We start from the raw sequence: 20,265 nt of genomic DNA, 5'->3' as shown, positions 1-20,265 counted from the left end.
TTGGCTGCCCCATTAGTAAAGCTGCACTGAACCGTCAAATCTTAAAATTACCATGCATGTTTACTATAGATAATCGACAACGATGTATAAAAACAATATCACAACCCAAATATCTCGTAATAGTGAGGTTTGATAATGCGAACTTTATTATATTGTCCAGTTGATACGTTTGCGATATTGTAAATTACGTGCACCCTATCATCAACAAAGAGAAAGCGCCATTTGAGAGCACAAATCTATCTTCTCGACTGCGCCCATCGATGCTTCGGTACGGTCAGTGGCGGATTTGCTGTCCTGAGTGCAAACCACTCTGAAACACCATAAATCCTACAAGTGCAGTGTGAACTGTGTTGTAACCTACTGTTTTAGATAGAATAAGCATTAAGCAAACAGGAGTAGACCAAATAACATGCTATACGTTCTTCTGTTGCAGACTCAGCTGAACTATCACAAGATGTTGGATAGCTCAGCTTTGCTTGCATCAGAAGAACGTATATCATGTTATTTAACAAAATGCCTGGTGAACAGTCTCATTTATTTTTTAGTCGTAGGTTAGCCTACGCCGCAGATTTTGAATATTGATAGCAGTTTGGTTCAGTTGTCCTGTTCATACTTGTGGTAGGGGTTGGATGCGTTCAATCTGTCATTACACAGTGCAGTGATTATAACTTTTAGGCCTAAACCGTATATTGTAGGCATGATGGAAGTTTTTTTGAAACAGAACAGGGTTTCAAAGTACGGTAGGTTGAATTTAGCGATGCCAGCCATTGTAGGCTATTCTTTCCGAATAGATATTTCTCTCTGGTTGCTACCGGCCGGATACGTTGTAATCGTTTTTCTTGTTTGGTCTTTAGTTGGCAATTGGCTGTTAACGATTGTGAAGTATGTTATGAAACAAACGAAAATAAGATCACTAAATAAAAAGCTCAATATGTAAAAACTAAATTCATGTTCAACAAACATTTCGAAAACTTAACTGTCTTCATCTCAGTAGCCTACTATTAATGTAGGCTTACTATATTCTATAAATGAATGTATGTTGTAGGCCTACGTATATTTTTCCTGAAGAGGACAGAAAACGTTCGATACTTAATTTGTTGCGTAGTTTTGTGTTTCTATATGTAATAAACTTGAAGATGTTAAACTTGATCACGTTATCCGGCTTCGTAGGCCTATGCCTATGGTTTAACAAGACAAACTCTACCAAAGTTCTAAATGAATAATAATATATGTAAATCGTAATCTATTAATGGACATTTAAAGCACTGAAGATGAAGACAGCATAGTCTTTGAAACGTTTGCAGAACATGAGTTTAGTAGGGCCATTTCTATTTTGGACTCTTTATTTTTTGATCAGATTAACCAGGCGTTCCAACCATTTTGCTGCTTAACGAGAACAGCTTTTTGAAAAAAAATACAACTTTTTGATTTTATCTTTGCATGCTACAGCAACGCAGTCAACAAAGATAAATATACTATGTTCCAAATACATCAAACAATTTATTGCTGTTCTCAGTGTGTCTCTTTAATGAAGAAAACTGTTTGGTTCCTCGGATGTTGAAGCTTCCTCCGCCTCCTTCAAGACATATTTTCCTGAGTGGGAACTCCGGGATTTCTTCACCTTATAGATGGCTAGCCCGATGAGAGCGATCAGTAAGAACAGGATGAGGAGTGGGATCACATAGTAGTACCAATAGATTTGTGTAGGGAAGATCGGAGATACAGGATTTGACACTGCAAAACAAGTCATCATCATATTTCAGACCAGCAAAGCACACAACAACAATATCATCACTTGCCATAACATAGCAGAGGTCTGGAAAAAAGAAGAAGCGACAAAACGCGAAAGTTAAAGCGTGCCCGGAGACAAATGTTTTATGGTTTACTAAATACAAGGATTTGGCACGGTCACAACACCTGGGACATTATTCTATAGCCTACTATATTATGATGACACACGCAGGCGATCATGCTACAATTCACATAGTTTTTTTTTATTTAGTTAATACAGTTATTTGTTTTGCCTATAGCCCACAGTAGGCTATCTTTGACTCTCGTTTCAGAAGCTTATTCGCCGAGCCGCACAAGTCCTTGCTCAATCTTCACGAAAAACATTTCATGTGTTTTATCTAAAGTCCCTAGTTTCATCTGTTAACGTCAAGTAGGCTACCCAGTGGCGTAGCTACTAGCTATAGGGAATGTGCCGCCCGGGGCGGATTCAGATTTTGCCGCCCCTTCAAGAAAAAGCATGTGAGAATAAAATGCGCTTTTTTATCAGCACTGCAATACGCAACGTGCTTTTTTCAATTTGTGGTGTAAAGTCAGACGAACGTATCATTATAATTTAGTAATATAGCCTACTGAATGCAAAAAGCACAAAAACTGCTGCAGAATTAAAGTAATCAATTTGTAACCTTTTACAAGGCTACCCAAATTTGAAGAGCATGTTTCCGCCTCTGCTAAAGGCTAACAGGAATTTTGTAACGTATTAAAAACATAACGGCAGAAAAATTCATTTAGGCCTAAATCATTTCTACTAGAGTACTAGACTGTGTAACATGAATAGTTGCTTACCAATGTAGTGATACAGACGTTTTCTTCTTTTGCTCATTGAACTTTCTTTACTTATTCGCAACGTAAGTTTTATAATTTTTCCAATAATTTTTATATAGCCTACTTACAATACTTTAAAATAAAATATGGATAGAATCATATAGAAGCTTGTTCTTATCAACTGTAAAACGAATACAAAATGAGCAAGCGCACAAATTACAAGGTTGCAAATGCAGAAAAATCATATTGTAGACTTTAGCCATGCTACTGCGCAATGTTCTCACTTTTCGCAATCTAACAGCCACATTCTAGTGACGGTAGCAAAGTTATTTATTACAACAGTTAATAAACATAGTGTTGTGCTCCCCCTCTCCGTGTATTTAAATTATAATAATTCAGGATACAAGGCCGGTTTATGTGACCAAAAGTGAAATCCAGTGCGGCATGGCATCAGTAACAATAGTAGCCTACAGTAGGTAGTATATTGTTACAGCAATTAATAAAAAATCTAAATCTGAAAAAATGCAATGCGGAGCTCTGCAAAATCAGCCTAACTTACACGGTAGCCACTTTAACAAGTCGAAATTCTGCCACTGCAAATGACTACAATGCAACCGCCAACCAATCAGAACATGTTATTAGAGGCTACCGTCCAATTGTGACCCTTCTAGCACTCATCCAGAGAGTTAATGCTTGTTTTGAACTTTATTTGGTAATTACAGAAGAAAAAGAGCAACAGCAGTGGTGGGAATCAAACTCGCGTCAATGAAATGACTACTTTCTAGCCTTGACCCTAACCCCTAAGCCAACCAGCTGACAAAAAATCCATCGCTTAATTTGCTTTCTATTATCTTCTTTTCGCCATTTTTTACGTCACTTAAACCGTAGCTTATGATTGGTTGACGGTTTCATTCTAACTTAGTCATTTTCAGTGGCAGAATTTCGACTTGTTAAAGTGGCTACCAACTTACACAGTGATAGGATTATAGTTTCGCGTAAGTAGAATTCAAAGATTTTCTGACTTGTTTTTCTGCGAAGTTAAGCGTGGATCGTGTGAAATCGATTTCAAACACGAAGCGTCTGTAGACTCCATATAGACACTGCCTTATAGCGCTATACGGTAAAATCATTTACTGAAATGTTTGTACTGTATAGTGCAGCAGCGGTAGATTACTATGGTTAATCAGTATTCAGCAACGATGTGTAAAAACAAGGTAACTCCCTATTTCACTGAAAATCAAGAAATATTATCAGCTAATATTAGTGATAGGCTACCCAATTACCAATGGCAACATCAAGATTATAATCAAAATCAGCTTTATATTTTATTGAATTACTAGAATAAATCGATTTCACCTAAATTGTTGGCAACATTCCATTATCACTTACCAATGGACAACTTTATAAACATAATGTGCGATTACAGTAAACTTCATTCACTTATTCATTCAACAACAGCTACATATCCCTTCGGCTCTAATATATTGTTGCAAGTGTTTTCCCTTTTAAGTGGCATTTAAGTTTTCCCTCGACAGCTGTAACGAAAATGCACGGCCGCCTTATTTGTTTTCTCATATTAGAATTAATTCATTCTATATCCTTTGGTCAATGTTTCTGGTAAAATATTTTGTAAACGCAAACGTTGGTTAATAGTTTTTACTGTGGAGTAGCTTATTTCAAGAGTCAAATAGTATGTTGCAAATGTAACTTAATTGTTTTACATTTTAAATCAGTTTCTGTAACATAAGTGAGATTGTGCATGAGTCACTTCGAAAGTTAATTTTTCTGCTCTTGCGCTGTGCAAAGTCGTCAATTACCAAATCAAATCAGTCGATGAGGTCATGAAACTATTATAGACACTAAGTTAATTTAGTCAGTTTGCAATAAAAACCTTGTAGTTTCAAGACATTTGCAATAGATAATTCCATTTTCTTAATTGACTTAACGTGAAATTATTATATGTTTTGAATGTTGCCGTTCTGTTTGCTTTTATTTTTCGTGTACTTTTGCATTATCAACAAAAAAAAGTCCTGTCTGCAAGTGCCGCCCCCAGACGTTCCGCCTGGGGCAGTCCGCCCCCCCTAGCTACGCCACTGAGGCTAACCTATCATGTATAGCCTATCCAGAGAACTCTGTATGATGTTTAAATAGATCTTAGTGTAAAGTAAAACACTATGCAGCCTACTCACATCGACATTGTGTGGAGTCTGCTGAGTCAACTTCGAAGCCAGATAAACAATAACAAAGTGGTGTATGTTGTGGCGTCACAGAACATGATTGTTGACACCCTCCGTTGTGGGTTCCTCCGCAAACATCACGCACAGAAACGGGACCAACGGTAACAACCTTCATAAAGATGTCAGCTCGAAATGTGGACGGGTTTGGAGTCAATGCGTTGCATCTCTGTGGTGAACAATGTTACACTTTGATACTGCCAGAACCGGTAAGGTATGTAGTCTATTGCACATGTCACGACATTGAAAGCATAGGCTATTGGTTTTAGATGAATATTTTACAAAAAAAGCAAATACACAGACTTCACATAGGCCTACACATTGTATGCAATCACATATTGACTCCAAAACCTAATCATTCAAGAAAGGTGCTGTCTCCGCCAGAACTGGAAGAACTTTTCAAGATCGATTTTTCAAGTTTCAATTAATCTTCTCAAACCTTATCGAACTTTTCAAATTTAGCCCAACGTTATTCATTGTTTGAGTTGAAAAAAGGTAGAGTTTTGTTAGATTTGAGTTTGCAGCCATTAAAATTCTACACTCTACAGTGTTCTTTAACTGCACACACAATAATTATAATGAGGTCGTATCGAGACAAACCAACTCACTTGGTCAAAGTCCGAATACGATATCTTGTCCAACACGTCCAGCATGCAGGAGACGTAAATATTCTCACTGTTGCCTTCTATGGATTTTACTGGGAAGCCAAATCTCACTGATGAACCATCTGGACTTGGAAGAAGGACGTTTCCATTTTGAGTAAATTGTTTTTCTTCACACCTATACAAGAACAATGATTCGGTTATTGTGACGTAACTAACGTATTGTTATGGAATATAGATGACATGGAAAACTGAAGATGCGGCCTGGTTTGTCTCATTTTACAGACTTTCCAGATTTTCGCCAGTAATATTACAAATGTTCTCTAAAACTCACATTTGACGTCAGTCACTGTTAAGCGTTGTTATAACACTTTGTGTGCCTGAGGATGGAAGAAATGTAAGAAGAAAAGAAAATGTCAATTTCAGTAAATTTTAGTCAGACCGAAGCTTCCCATTTTGGTTTCCGTACAGTAGCGGTAGCCTATTTAATATAAAGCTGTATGCTCACTTTTTCTCTCATTATGATGATCTGGACTAGGCTCAGTATTTTTTACAACCAGAATATTGAATTGATGTAAACTTCAAACAACAAAAAATGTCAATTTAATGGAGTTACAGTTATTATCTCAATCACCCCCTTTAATAAACAAAAATCCTTTTGAAAAGGAAATCACCACCGACGAAGTAGCCTACCGTAACCTAGGTAACATAACATCCAATACAGCCATAATGATGGGCTGGGGCAACCAAACAATTGTTGAAACTACGAGAATAACAAACATTCAAAATCAAACATAAACATTGTTTATGTTTTCTGTATTTAATTTATTGTTAAGTAGGCTACGACATGACTTTTAGGAAATCATGTCGGTGACTCGGTCTCGAGCATGCATTAAAGTTCGCGATTTTTCGCTTTTATCTTTTTCCAGACCCCTGCTATGTTATTGCAAGTAATGTTTTTCGTGAACATTAAAAAAAACTATTCACAAAACATTTGTTTAGATTTTCTATATTTGCTTTTGTTACTCACCCATTTGATATAATGGTCTTGAACACGTCTCCTCGCCCGTCGCGAGTTGCTGTCTGCCAGCAACGCAAAATCTGAACTTCAAACCTTCCTCCATAATCAGTTGGCAGGCTAACGTCGACATAGATGAGCTCTCTTGCGTTCAGCTGCATAGTTGGTGAGTAAGGCTCTGAGAGGCCTCGGTCTTTGTAAAGTGCCATTTCTATTTCAACTTGTTTGTCGGGAAGAACAATTGAAGCAGACATTTCAACGTCCCTTCAAAATAAAATATACCATAAATCTTGGGATGCGTAAATCAACATTCGCTGGTGGCTGCAGTAAGTGAGACAAAATTGGTGACATAAGCAAGAATTTCAACTCTCTTTGAAAATAACCTATAAATTACCCCTTGAAGCGTGTAAATTTGCATTACCGGTACCAGATAGCCTACACTAAGGAAAAGTCTCCGTCAAGCAAATATGCCACTGTTGAACAAGAGATTAACCCAGAGATAAATTTACCTCTCAGCGGACATTTTGTCGAAGCAAATACAGTATATAATATCTTATTTTAGAATATGATTTTATGAACAAAACTAAGACGGCCTTCGGCACGAACTCCTTTTCGTTGTAAAGTTACTATTAACTCAATTTGGTTTTGCAAAAAAAAAGTCAAACAAGACATAAATATTTTATCATAATCTATTACAATAGTCCCTTCTTATTAAGCCCACGGTTCATAGGCCCACTCACTTATTACTTATTAAACCCAATTTGGTCCGGTTCGGAATTACTCCCATTCGTTCTTGCAATATGAAACTCCGCTTTATGAGCCCAAATTTTTTTTTATTACATTTGCATGAATTTGTCTAAAAAGATGTTACAATTTACTATTTTTTGTCTTGCTTTCGAAAATTTCACACTTTATTAAGCTGCTAACTCAGTTCCTAATTCAACTGTTTCGTCACGCACCATTTAACCTGAATCTCATTTCATTGGGTTGTACAAAACACCGCTCGTTGCTGACACAACGTGCATAAAACGCAATTTTCCAAAACAACGGATCATTGTGTACACTGTAGGCAGGCCCGGATTAAGGTCAAATGGGGCCCCTGTGCTAATGAATTTTATGGGGGCCCTTACCAGCTTACGTGGAACGTAATGGAAGTTATAAATAGCACAAATAGCACGTGATCGATGATTAAATAAGCATGTGCAAATTAAGTCAACAATGTTTACGTTATAATGGATGCAAAATGACACACATTAAATCAACGAAACCGTGCAAGGGAAAACATTCCCTGTGCAAATGAATTTTATGGGGGCCCTTACCAGCTATTTTATTTATTTCATTTTTAGGAAAAGTGGGGCCCTCTGTCTGCGGGGCCCCTGTGCTTTAGCACACCCTAGCACAATGGTTAATCCAGGCCTGACTGTGCAGTGTGCAGGGGTCGGCAATCACCGGTCCGCGGACCGCTGCCGGTCCGCGAGGAGTTCATATACTTTTACATATTAAGTGAACGTTCAGAATTATTATAGTGGTCTAAGATTAACTGATAAAAATTCAAATTAATCTTTTTAATCAATGCACATGTAGAGGCGTCCTTTCTTCATTAAACTTGCTAACCTCTACCACGTGCATTTTCTTGAGCTTGTTGAGACTGGCGAGGCAGCAATGCTGTTATTACGTCATAGTAACTTTTCTCTAGGTGCCATTTTACAACAGTTACTGTGCGATTCATTTTCAAAAAGAGTGACTTAACTTTTACGTTGACCATTCATTTGTGAGTGTGAAATTTGTGTTTGAGTGGGCCAACAGTATTTGAAAAATCTGATGTCGCAAACGAGGGGTCTACATCTACAACCTCAAAAAAAGGAAGGCTTCTTTCATTCGCCATTATAAGTCGTCCTATGTAAAGTACGGATTCATTTCAACTTGTGATTCCGAAACACCTTATCCGCTCTGTCTAATTTGTAACAGCAAGTTATCAAACGACGCTATGAAGCCCTCAAAACTAATTCGGCACTTGCACAGAAAACATCCCAAACTAAAAGGTAAACCTTTGGACTTTTTTGAAAGAAGAAAAAGTGATCACGAAGCTGAAAAACGATTACTAAGGACAGGTTTATCAACAAAGCCAAATGCACTAAGAGCATCGTACTTGGTGTCTCACCGCATCGCTAAGACTAATAAATAGGGCAACCAATTTTTTGACCTAAAAACTTGAAATTTTGACTTTATAATTTACAAATTTTGACCTAATTTTGACCAACAACTTTCTTCGTTTGCAACTCAAACGTGAAATTTAGAAATCAAACCGTTAGGTAAGGATAGCTTCTTTTCTATTGAAGTATGAGAAAAATGTGGAAAACTCAACGACACCACAGCTAACGAACAGGTAATGAAAGTCACTCAAAAAACTGCAAAAGATAAATATGGAGTGTCTAAATATCCCGAAATTACTGAGGGGGTTCTGCACTATTATACTTCAACATCAAGTAACGTTTCACATTATCGCCTTTGAAGTTTCTGTCTCTCGCCAAAATTTTTCCTAAAATGTGGTGAAAATGTGGTGAAATGTGGTAAAATGTGGTGAAAATGTTGTAAAATATGGTGAAAATGTGGTGAAATGTGGTAAAATGTGGTGAAATGTGGTGAAATATCATCTCGTCCCATTTTCACAATGCACTTGATGCCATTCCTTAAGATTCTTGCTTGAATATATTTTCCAATTTGGCAGCCATCAACACCAAATTTAAGAGACCTCATTTTCTGGTAAGCTTCTTGAATGGTGTAACGGCTGTTTTCCATCTTCTGAATTATATCAAACAGTGCACTATACTGCTCCTCTATTTCTACAAGGTGAGTAGCTAAATTGGGAGCTTTTACAGCATCTTGAGCACGCCGCAGCAAGACACCACCAATCCACCATCATGGAAGCCTTCCACGATATTTCTTACTTTTGGTAGACTTTTTGAATAATAGAAAGCAGCTTTCAACCAAAAGCCCATCTAGTTACATTTGGCTGTGGAGTGTGGAGGTTGGCCAATGGAAGTTAAACTAGCTCTTCTTGACCTGTTATAAACGGTCACTGCTTTAACCCTGGCAACCAACTCATCAACAGCAGGGTAGCTGGCTAATATTCAATCGTCAGTAGTGGGCGAAACAAGATTATTACCTCAGAAATTGCATCAAATCGATTATTACGTCAGAATAGCAACAGAAATTGCAACAAAAAATCAGTATCTGTGTAGATTTAATAAAATATCAATAGAGAGAAGAAAAACTACGTTAAAAGAAAATTTTGACCTAACCATGAATTTTGACTTTTTTTTTACTTAATAACTTTGAAACCTCTCTTCGTGTCAGCCTGAAATTTAGTTTGTGGACGTTTTATAAACTTTGAACAAGGCAGAAAAATTTTGACTTTATTGACTTTTGGTTGCCCTACTAATAAACCATTTACTATCGGAGAAGAATTGATTTTACCAGCTTGTAGTGATATTTGCCGTGAAGTTTTAGGAGAATCGGCAGCTAAAAAGATAGCGCAGGTTTCGCTTTCTTCGCGCACTGTTGCGAGACGTATTGAGGACATGGCGATAGACATTGAAGCTCAACTGTTAGAGCGGTTGGTGAAGTCACCATGGTTTGCGATTCAGTGTGATGAATCTACTGATATAGAAAACAAAGCTGTGCAGCTAGTTTTTGTTCGATATCTTTATGAAGAGGATGTTCATGAGGACATGTTATGTGCTTTGTATTTGCCAAAAAAAACCACAGCCTCCGAACTGTGGAAGGCTCTGAATGAATACTACATAGGGAAACTAAACTGGTCTTTTTGTGTCGGTCTGTGTACGAATGGGGCTGCAGCCATGATTGGTCGTCTGTCTGGTTTGACTGCTCGAATTAAGGAGGTCGCACCAGAGTGCGAGGCCACTCATTGTTTCATTCACAGAGAAATGCTGGCTAGCCGAAAAATATCATCCGAGCATCATAGTGTATTCAATGATGTAGTAAAAATGATCAACCTTATAAAAGCGCATGCACTGAACACTCGGCTGTTTGAGCAGATATGTGAGGACATGGATGCCGAGCACAAATGCCTTCTGTTGTACACAGAAGTAAGGTGGCTCACCAGAGGAAAATCACTGAACAGAGTTTTTGAACTAAGTGAGCCACTGCAAAGGTTTCTTTTGGAGAAAAATTCAGATCTTGCTAGCAAATTTATTGATGAAAAACGGGTTCTCAAACTTGCCTACTTGTGTGACATATTCAATCTGCTCAATGAACTAAATCTTTCACTTCAGGGCAAAATGACAACTGTATTCAAGTTGGCAGATAAAGTGGCTGCGTTTACAGAAAAACTAAAATTGTGGGAGCAGCGCGTAAACAAAGGGGTTTTTGACATGTTTCAAACATTAGCAGAGACTTTGAAAGACAGTGAGCCTGAGCAAGAGTTCTCCGAACTTGTGAGCAGACACTTGCGTACTCTTTTAATAGAATTCAAGCGCTGTTTTCCAAGCGCTAAAGACCCTCGAAATGCAAAGGATTGGATCCGTAATCCGTTTATTTTCAAACCTGGTGAATCGACCTTACCTGTTCGACAACAGGACCAGCTACTGGATATTGCTAATGACGGTAGCTTGAAAGTTATTTTTCATACAACGACTCTACCAACGTTTTGGATGAAAGTCTTGCCGGAATACCCTGACCTTGCCATAAAAGCATTAAAAACCTTGCTGCCATTTCCGACATCCTATTTATGCGAGTCTGGATTTTCTGTAATGGCAGCAACAAAGACGAAACCGCGAAACAGATTGGACGTGAGAGAAACATTGCGGGTGTCGTTGAGTTCTATATTTCCTAGGTGGGATCGTCTCGTTGAGGCAAAACAAGCCCAAGGTCCACATTAAATAATGACCTTACAGTATATGAGCTGCAATAAATTTTCATTGTTGAACATTAGATTTTTTTAAAGAACGATCCGCGAAAAAATTTCATTTTGAAACCAGTCCGCAGAGCAAAAAAGGTTGCCGACCCCTGCGTAGGCTACAGTTGTTAACAGATTTAGCAAGTTTTAGCCATAGCACAGGCGAGCATAGTCAACTACGCGTATAGAAGTGGCAAAATTCGCTCCCCCGCTTAATAGGCTACCCGCTTAATAAGCTCAAAATTGTCTGGTCCCGAGGTGGACTTAGGCTAATACAGGCCCGCAACCAGCAAATATTTTCGGGGGGGGGGCATTTAATTTTATCAAAGAACAAACATTAAAATGATGCATTGTGACATTTTTATGAACATTTTTATGACATTTTTATGAATGTCCACGCCCATTGATAGAGTGTGTGGCACTACCATGTTACGGGCCTACCCAAGGAAGAAAATTACGATATTACAGTAATGTGTTCAGTCGATTACAAATAAAATACAACATCTGTAGGCTACGAACTGCATTGGCACGACTGGAGTCATAAATTAATCAATAACATATATTTACATCAACATAAACAAACAGATACATATAAATAAACTCAACACGGTAATTACAAATTACAATCCTGAAACATTTTGTTGGCTCAACAAGTTTTTATGTTTGTAGGCCCAAAGAAGTTGACTTTGCAAATGCAACATGACATTTTAATTTAGAACATAGCCTATAATGTCTAACTTTCTACCTGATTTGGCAAGTTCATTTAACACCAATTCCGCGCTTGGAATTTGAGTAGCCTACGATGGATTTGCATGAGAGCTAGTCCAGAAAGTCTGTCCTGCCCCATAATGCTTCTAAGGTAACTTTTCAAGTGTCGTAGACAGCTAAATGTTCTTTCTGCAGAAGTAGTTGTGACTGGAAGTGTAGCCAAAATTATCAAGAGTTTGTAAATGTTTGGATAAAACTCTTTTTGGGATTCTATTGCTGACACCGCACTTGCTGGCCTTTCACTTTCAAGAATTCATTTAAAATCAGATTTACAAATGCCTAAGCCCAACTGAGTAGCTTATTCACCACGTTATCGCAGCTGCTTTTGATCTCGAATGACTTAGTTGTTTTTAAACGCTTTTTATGGTGATGATGGATGCTGACATTATGTATACGCTAACGAAACAGATAATGAGGATGCCAGCCTAATTTATAGAACAAAATCGTTAGCATGGCTTCCAACCAGCGTAGCCTACTTTCGGCTTCGATAGTCTACGCTCTACAAGTCTACAGTATGGCTGTACGTGTACGACGTAGCCTATAGTACATTTCATACTGCATAGAACGCTTAAAAATTTTTCAAAAAATTTCGGGGGGGCAAATGCCCCCAATGTCCCCCCTGGTTGCGGGCTTGACTTAATAAGCAGGACTACTGTATTAGTGAACTATACCTTTTAGTTCGTCGAAAAAACACAAAGAAATTATTTGTAAAGGAATTGCTCCGTCTGCTGAAAACGCAGTTAAAACTAATTTTGAACTGAATACGTCGCGTAATGGTAGCATCGCTCCCTCCATCCAATCGTCCTCGCACAACGTTGGTATAGGTTATTCGATTCCTCTAGAAACAGTTAATGAAATGTGTTATATTACGGCAACATTTCTCTGGTGTCAGAGTAAAGTTTCAATGCATCTGAGTTAGGGTGGAGCCTGATTGGGACATCACCCTCACGCCGAGTTTAATACCCTATAATAGAGCTCACTTTTAAACCATTTGGAGAATGATTGTTTGTTTTGCAATTTCGTTTCCATCAATTTTTTAAACGTTGTTTGTTCAATTCATTCAATTCAATTTATTTTTCTTTGTCAGAATGCAGAAGAAATGATATTGTGAAAAAGAAATACAGTAATAAAACCAACAAAAGGAAAACGTGGCAAAACCTTAATGGTTTAAAACGTGCATGAAAAGATCTAGTTCTACGGTCTATGCATCGATAAATATAGGTACGGCCACCAAACCTGACACTTTAAAACAAGTATAGATGAATTAGTTAAGAATCAGTCGCCTCCTCGTTCCTGAAACAACTGGAGCGCCAATTTTTGAAGCAATGAGAACACGACTGAACTCAACAATATCACAAAAAAACAAACTAATGCACACACACATATTGAAGTTAGGTAATGGACTATCAGTATCACAACAAGGATTATTTACACATCTCATACAAAAATAAAGTGTTCGCAGCAACGATATTAAGAAGCCTACAGATTGCAGAATAAATACATAGCCTAATATGGAAGCTCTTTACCAAGATAAAATAGTTAATAACGCTTTGTTTTGATTGGAATGAACGATCAATAACTAGTTTTATGGAGTTGTTCAAACAAAATTCCTTTTGGCCAAACCCTAAGTTTACTACATGAAAGGAGGTCTGACGCGATGCGTATGTAAAGTTGAAACCAATTAGGATCAAGATGAAGAAATTTTTCATTGTAACGCAACAAAACTACTACGAGTAGTCTGCAAATAATATCACTTTAAATTCGGAACAGAGTTAAATCTCTTAAAATTCTAATGGCATCAATTAAAATTGAGAATTCATCACTTACAGTTGCCCTGCGTCGGGTGCCACATGCAGAGGAACCGCCTGCCACTCCAAACTTGTATTGGATACCATCTTGGTACCAGGGTTGCCCCCTGCACTCTCTTTGGCCACCATAAGCAGCTTCTACTGTTTCGAAATTTCCGAATCCTCCCAAGAAAAGATTTCCTAAGTGAAATCCGCCCAAATTGGCAACGGTTCGATCAAACCTAGAGCAAAAGAAACAAGTCAAACTTCGGTCGCTGTGATTTTTGAGAACTTATTGTAGACACATAGTAGCGTACATCGCCTGGCTCATAAGAAAACGTTGGATAGCTAATCTGTGGCAAAAAACATGGTGATTAAAACTCATGGCTACCTAGAGATACTGTCTGATTTGTTACGTTCTGCAGAATTTTCCCAATTTGTAAAGTTTTATTAACTTCCGTTGCTGTGCTTCTTGCCAACTTAGGCTATTATGTAAACAGACATAACTCAGCAACAACACTACATTTAACATTATAAAAACAAAAAAACAGTAATCGAACGTTTTCGAATAGTCATACTGCCCTTTTCAAGCCTATAAGAAAATAATTTTAAAAGACATACTAAAGAATCGTACAGTATCACAGCAAAAATATGGTCAAACCTAGACATTTGAGAAACTGCTTGAATTGCTCACTCACAATGATAACTGAAAAAATTAAGCAGCACAGTAATGGGTCAAGTATTTGAGATATAAAATTAATTGTTGAGAAATAATTGAGAAAAAGGACTCAAGCAGATTACGCAAGATGGATAGAAGCACAACACGAGATAGTGGCACAAACAAAGCAAAAATACGTTAAGCACAACACGTGACAATTCAATTAAAAAAGAAAGGAGGCTCCGCCAGCAAATAATTGCCTGTTGAGCCCTGAGTTAAAAGATTTGATGAGCAATGCCTCGTGAATCTTGGTGTCGAGCTCGGACAAACACTTACGAACAATTTCGAAGGATTCCGATGAGAGTTTATTATTTGAACAAATGAACACGATTGGCAGTTTCTAATGATGATTAGGCTATGTGCCTGATCAGATACAGACGTTGGCAATCATGGTCTTCCAAACTTCTCTGTCATTTGCCATTCATATAGAATCGTTCGTTTTGACTGTTGGGTTTGTGGCCAATTGATTCAAGCTGTTTAAATAAGTTTAGGCCTACCATATTTTCATCGCATAAAAAGAGGACACGTTTCGCCAGCAAGTAGAAATTTACCCTTGAAGAATCGTTTGCATCATTTTAGATCATTACAGTACCGGTATAAGCCTACGCAGCAAAAGTTCCCAACAAAAAAACAAGAAAACATATTTACTGAACGTTTAACTTATTTTTTCTCATTTTTAGTGCTTCCTTAAGACAACAAATGATTTTATATTATTAAGAGTGAGCAAAAAGTGAAAAAATATCTAATTGTTAGACAGTTTCAGTCAGACAGCTATGATCGCAAAAATCTGCAACATGTGACAAATCAGACACGATCTCCAGGTAGCCAAGCCTTAACTTTTTTCAACAAGTAATGGTCAGCCTTAACGAAATTGTTAAATTACTTGCAAGAAATATGATTAACCCTTTGAAGGTTGGGGGGGGGGGGCTGTTAATTCAACTATTTTGTATCAACAGTTGCATCTCTAAAACCACTGAGGCTGCGACTACGAGATTTCTTGACTTTTCCTAACTTTTATTCAACTCTATTGAGCTGAAATTTTGAGCGAATAAAGGTTATACATTAAGAGATATAAGGCATTTCTCAGCACATGCTCTGAAATATTTCGTATTCTATTGTTCGAAATTTTCCCACCAGCTGGATGAAAGTAATTAATTTGGCCCTCCTAACTGTTTCACAGCGTGAAGGGAATTGGCTCTATGTAAAATTATGTAAAAAATTTTAATGACAACATTGCAATGCATGTTCTTCATTACTCTACCAAAAAATAATATGTAAACTCAAGCTACAATTACAATCATAAGTCACCTCAACATTTCAACGTATATGAGCAATTCTAAAATTCACATAGTTTTAATTTTACGATATGCTCAGCGTGAATAATTTTACAAAGTGACGTCCAAAATTTGAAACCGTGCCTTAAAAGTAACAGAGATATCACTCCTAAAGCATAAAAAGAGTCGACAGCCCCCCCCCCCCCCCCCCCCAAACTGAGCAAGACTCCAGGAGCCCAACCTTCTAAGGGTTAAAACAGTAGGCTGCGCAGTGCGCATATCCGTTAAGATGTTAAAAACAAAGTGAACGAAAAAGCTGTTCCTTTCCTTGCAAAGCTGTAGGCCTATCCATTCCACGATTTCTTTGCTGGAGGTTAGGTGTTATACACATTGCACTTATAGACATTCGTTTCGATTTGTTTCAAGTAAAAACGAACCAAACTGAGTTGGTAACCAACAATATCGACAAGCGTTGTATCAACTTAAAACGTATGTAGGTAAAAGAATATTTTTTTGTGAAAGTGTAAGGTGAGCATGGCCTTCAAAATGTCGTTTAATATCTTACAGTGAACCAGGCTAAGAACATTCAACAACAGTTCCATAAAATGTGTCAATTTCTTCTAGAATTTATAAATCAGCATGTTATATTGGTAGCCTACACAAAATGTTTAGAAAACAAATAGCCTACAAGCTGTCGCTGAAACGTCATCAAGCTACATAATCCGGTTGAAAATATAAGCAAGAAAACCCAAACTGTCAAAAAGAGGACATTTGAGCATTTTTTTATTGTCCTCGGAAGACAGTTCATTTTTCTTGAAAAAAAAGGACAAATCCTCTTAAAAGTGGACGTATGGTAGCCCTAAATAAGTTAATCTTTGTCGACCTCTGCTTCTTTTTCCCTATATCATCCCCAATAGTGCTAATTTTTCCAAATCTTCTATCTTTTCCAAATGATCTTTAATTGCACTGTTTTTATTAAAATTAGGTAAATTCAAATGCTGAGAATAGTTGAATACGTTTAAAACACTCAGCACCCCAGAACTTATATGTTATGGATGGTTATAAATTAATTTCTTGCGTTCTCCCGGACTCCGGTGACTGCAAACTAGATTATTATAAGATGTGGAAATGATAGTTTACGGTCGCCTGAAGGACGCAAGAAATTAATTTATAATTTAAATGTTTGGTGAACTGTCCTATTCTGTATTTTTTTATGGATTGTTGTTACTACTGTAGTTAGAGCGTTTACCAGTTGTAACTCAAACAAGCAACTCTGTCCCTATGAATGGTTCACCTTCGAATAGGCCAACCGAAATCTGCTGCTACTGTTTTTGATAGGCTAAGGGATAAAAGAGTGTTGAAAACATCTGCTCTGTCATATTGTTTGTAAGAAAACGTTTCAAAACTTGATGTTTGTAACTATCACTTTACTTGATGCTAAATTCATCGCCTGTACATGCTACTTGAGCATTCAACAAAACCCTTCCTCTGTTGCCGGTAAAGGAGCCTCGGTTTTCAACAAGATAGTCAGAAGGCAAAGTTGAGACCAGTTGGTCGTTGACGCATTCAGCGTTGGTCGTACTTTCAATTTCAAGTCTCTCTCCATTATCGAAGTTGCCACCTTTAAACGATGATGAATATATCAATATTGTTAATACATACCGTAGACGTTTTTTTTCTTACCGTTACTGCCATCTATAAATCTACTAACACTATTTTGATTTAAGCTCATCAGAACTATAACAAGCCAAATTGGATGTATTGAAACATCTTGACATTTCGGAGAAGGAAGGTGCACATCAAATTATCAGAGATGTACGTTATGCCGCAACTTCTACGCCGTAGACTTTTGGCGTAGACTTTTTGTTTACGATAACGCTTACAGCCACATTTTTTTTGGATAGTTGTCGCTTGAGGGGACGCCGTAAAGTTTTCGCGGTTTTTTAGCGTATAGCGTCAACGTATACCTTTTAATGTCTTAGCTGTTGTTTGTATTTTTTTTTATCAAACTGCGAAATGTTTTTTTTCGCTACAACACTCCGATACCTTCCAGCGCTGCAGTTGAAAGAATGTTTTCAGTGGGCAAAGACATATTGAAACCAAAACGCAGCAAAAGGTCAGATGAACACTTTCAGATGCTTGTGTTTCTTTGTGGAAATTCAAAATAAAACCTGTATGTTTCGAGTGGTTTATACCGTGTGAATGTTTGGCACCTAGCAAACAAAATGAGTTTACGCTAGTGTATGCAGTGACGCTGCCAACTTTTTTTACAAGTTACGTTGACGCATACGTGTATGGTTTTTCGAACGTTTGCGTTTACGGTGACGGCGTCAATATTTTTTGTATGCGCGACTGCGCGTACATCACTGCAACTTATTAAGTATCGTATGGAGCATAACTAGCAAAGAAACATGTTGCAGACACAGTTTTAAATTTGATTTGGAAATGTCAGACAATTTAAAACGAATAAAAGATTTTTAATTTCTGAAAATGTTTTCTTTCGGAAATTAAAAATCATTTGTTTTAAATTTTCATTTATTGTTTTAGTTAGTTCGAAGGAACAAAATCGGGGCATCCACTGGCATAGAACTATCTACTAATACATATTATGTAGCGTAAGGTAACGATTTTTCAGTTACAACTCCTCAAGGATTTCGGTTTACACTCAAAATAATTTTAGTGTTTTGTTTCAATCTTAGCAATATGGAAGAATAAAAGAATCCAGTTTCTTTGTTGCAATACCAAACAAAACAAGCTACCGGTAAATTTCGGGATAATGCACGAATGCAGAGTGTAACCGTAAATGACAAGAACAAACACTTTTATTTTCTGGCAAAGTTTTAGAGCGCAATATGGAAAAAGGAAAACAAAAAGCCTATTTTGAAAAAAATTTGAAACTAAGATTTTATTGTTCATCGATTTGTATTAAGAATGTTCATGCAGAGCGTAGGACTAATGGCCTATTTTAAGAAACCTTGAAAATGATTATTTACTTTAAAATGCTGCTAACTACAATGATGTCACATACTGTTGTCTGTGCAATTGAGAAGGATGGCCACAGAGCAAGATTGCCCCCATAGTACTTTTCTGTCGTACTCTATTGGATCTGGTCCGTTGCAAGGCGTAATTACTGCAAAAAAGCGGTAGTTAGTCGTACCAGGTACATGTTATATAAAAAAAATTGTGTTCATGGACAAAGAAAGCTATTTTGACATTTTTATCGTATGTTTTATCATTTGTATACATGACCTTGGAAGTAAGCACTCTGATTGTAGTCGAAGTGCTATTGTTAAGCAACTCTCTGATTTTAGAGTAGCCTTCACTAACATTGACTGCAGGACGTGATCAAACAATGCAATACGGACAATGCGCCATCTTGAAACAAACTTTAATTTTATTTGAGAAGGTTTTAGTTTGTATTATTACATTAGTTTTAGTTTGTATTTTTGCATTATTGGTAACTAATCAGTGAATACACAAAACACCCGCCAACTGTCAATTTCAAAGCACAATCTAATTAATGACATAATAATCTTGATGACAATAAATAATAACCATAATGACATAATAATGATATAATGATTTCAATTACCTTGATACAGTGTTAATTTAGATGCGGCTTGAACAAATGCATAAGTTTTCGCTGTGATCTGTAGTAAACTTCAACGTCATCAATCACTAACGAGTATTATGACTTTTATAACATACCAGGGGGTACTGTACAAGCACCATTCGTTTCCATAATTGTGCCATTATCACACGAACACTCAAAACTTCCTTCGGTGTTAGTACAAGTTGCATTATCCCCACAAGGTGGTGTGGGGTCCATACATTCGTTGACATCGGTACAAGTTTCTCCTGAACCACTGAAGCCCGAATTACAAGTGCAAGTATGGCGGGGATCTCCACTGTCTGGTGGAAGCAACAGGCGATTAAGTTTTTCTAGTGACCCAAATTGTAAGTTCAACTAGCTGATCGTGACAAACTTTAAAAGACATTTCAAAGCTGTGCACATCGGCAAATTTTATTCGGGATCATTTGTTAATCCCAACAACACGATTCGCTTCCTTTTAACGAATATGATGTAGCCCTCTATGACTAATGTGACAATACGATAAACTGTCAATACGATGTGTGAGGACAACGACGACATGACCTCACACATGACGTCAAACATGATGAATAGCACCAAACTATGCAATGTAATATAATGTTTTGCCCACACTCCTCAAGGGCAATATGCGCTATTCAACCAGCTCCGAATATAATTTATTTGATGGAGGTAAATGTTTTCCCTACTTTCATTAGACAACATAACAAATGATAATTCTGAAAAGCCATTATTTTATAATCAATGTTGAGTGTTCTTCAATCAACTTCAAATTTTGTTAAT

The 20,265-nt window shown here is 37.3% G+C and overlaps 1 protein-coding gene across 1 annotated transcript; it reads right to left on the bottom strand.

Moving 5' to 3' along the window:
* Nucleotides 1-177: 177 nt before the first annotated feature.
* On the bottom strand, nt 178-19,704 carry LOC145766148 (alpha-tectorin-like). The gene is made up of 9 exons (XM_082577805.1): nt 19,581-19,704; nt 18,901-19,002; nt 17,304-17,493; nt 13,921-14,122; nt 12,765-12,931; nt 6,420-6,671; nt 5,396-5,567; nt 4,743-4,956; nt 178-1,734 (listed from the first exon to the last, which is right to left on the bottom strand). The coding sequence occupies exons 1-9, from the start codon at nt 19,699-19,701 to the stop codon at nt 1,526-1,528; spliced, it is 1,629 nt and encodes a 542-aa protein (XP_082433931.1). The 5' UTR covers nt 19,702-19,704; the 3' UTR covers nt 178-1,525.
* Nucleotides 19,705-20,265: the final 561 nt, after the last annotated feature.

Source organism: Aplidium turbinatum, chromosome 3, assembly GCF_918807975.1.
Source record: "Aplidium turbinatum chromosome 3, kaAplTurb1.1, whole genome shotgun sequence".
NCBI classification, from domain to species: Eukaryota; Metazoa; Chordata; class Ascidiacea; order Aplousobranchia; family Polyclinidae; genus Aplidium; species Aplidium turbinatum.
The sequence above is the reverse complement of the archived record's forward strand: the minus strand, read 5'-3'. Positions and strand labels throughout refer to the sequence as shown.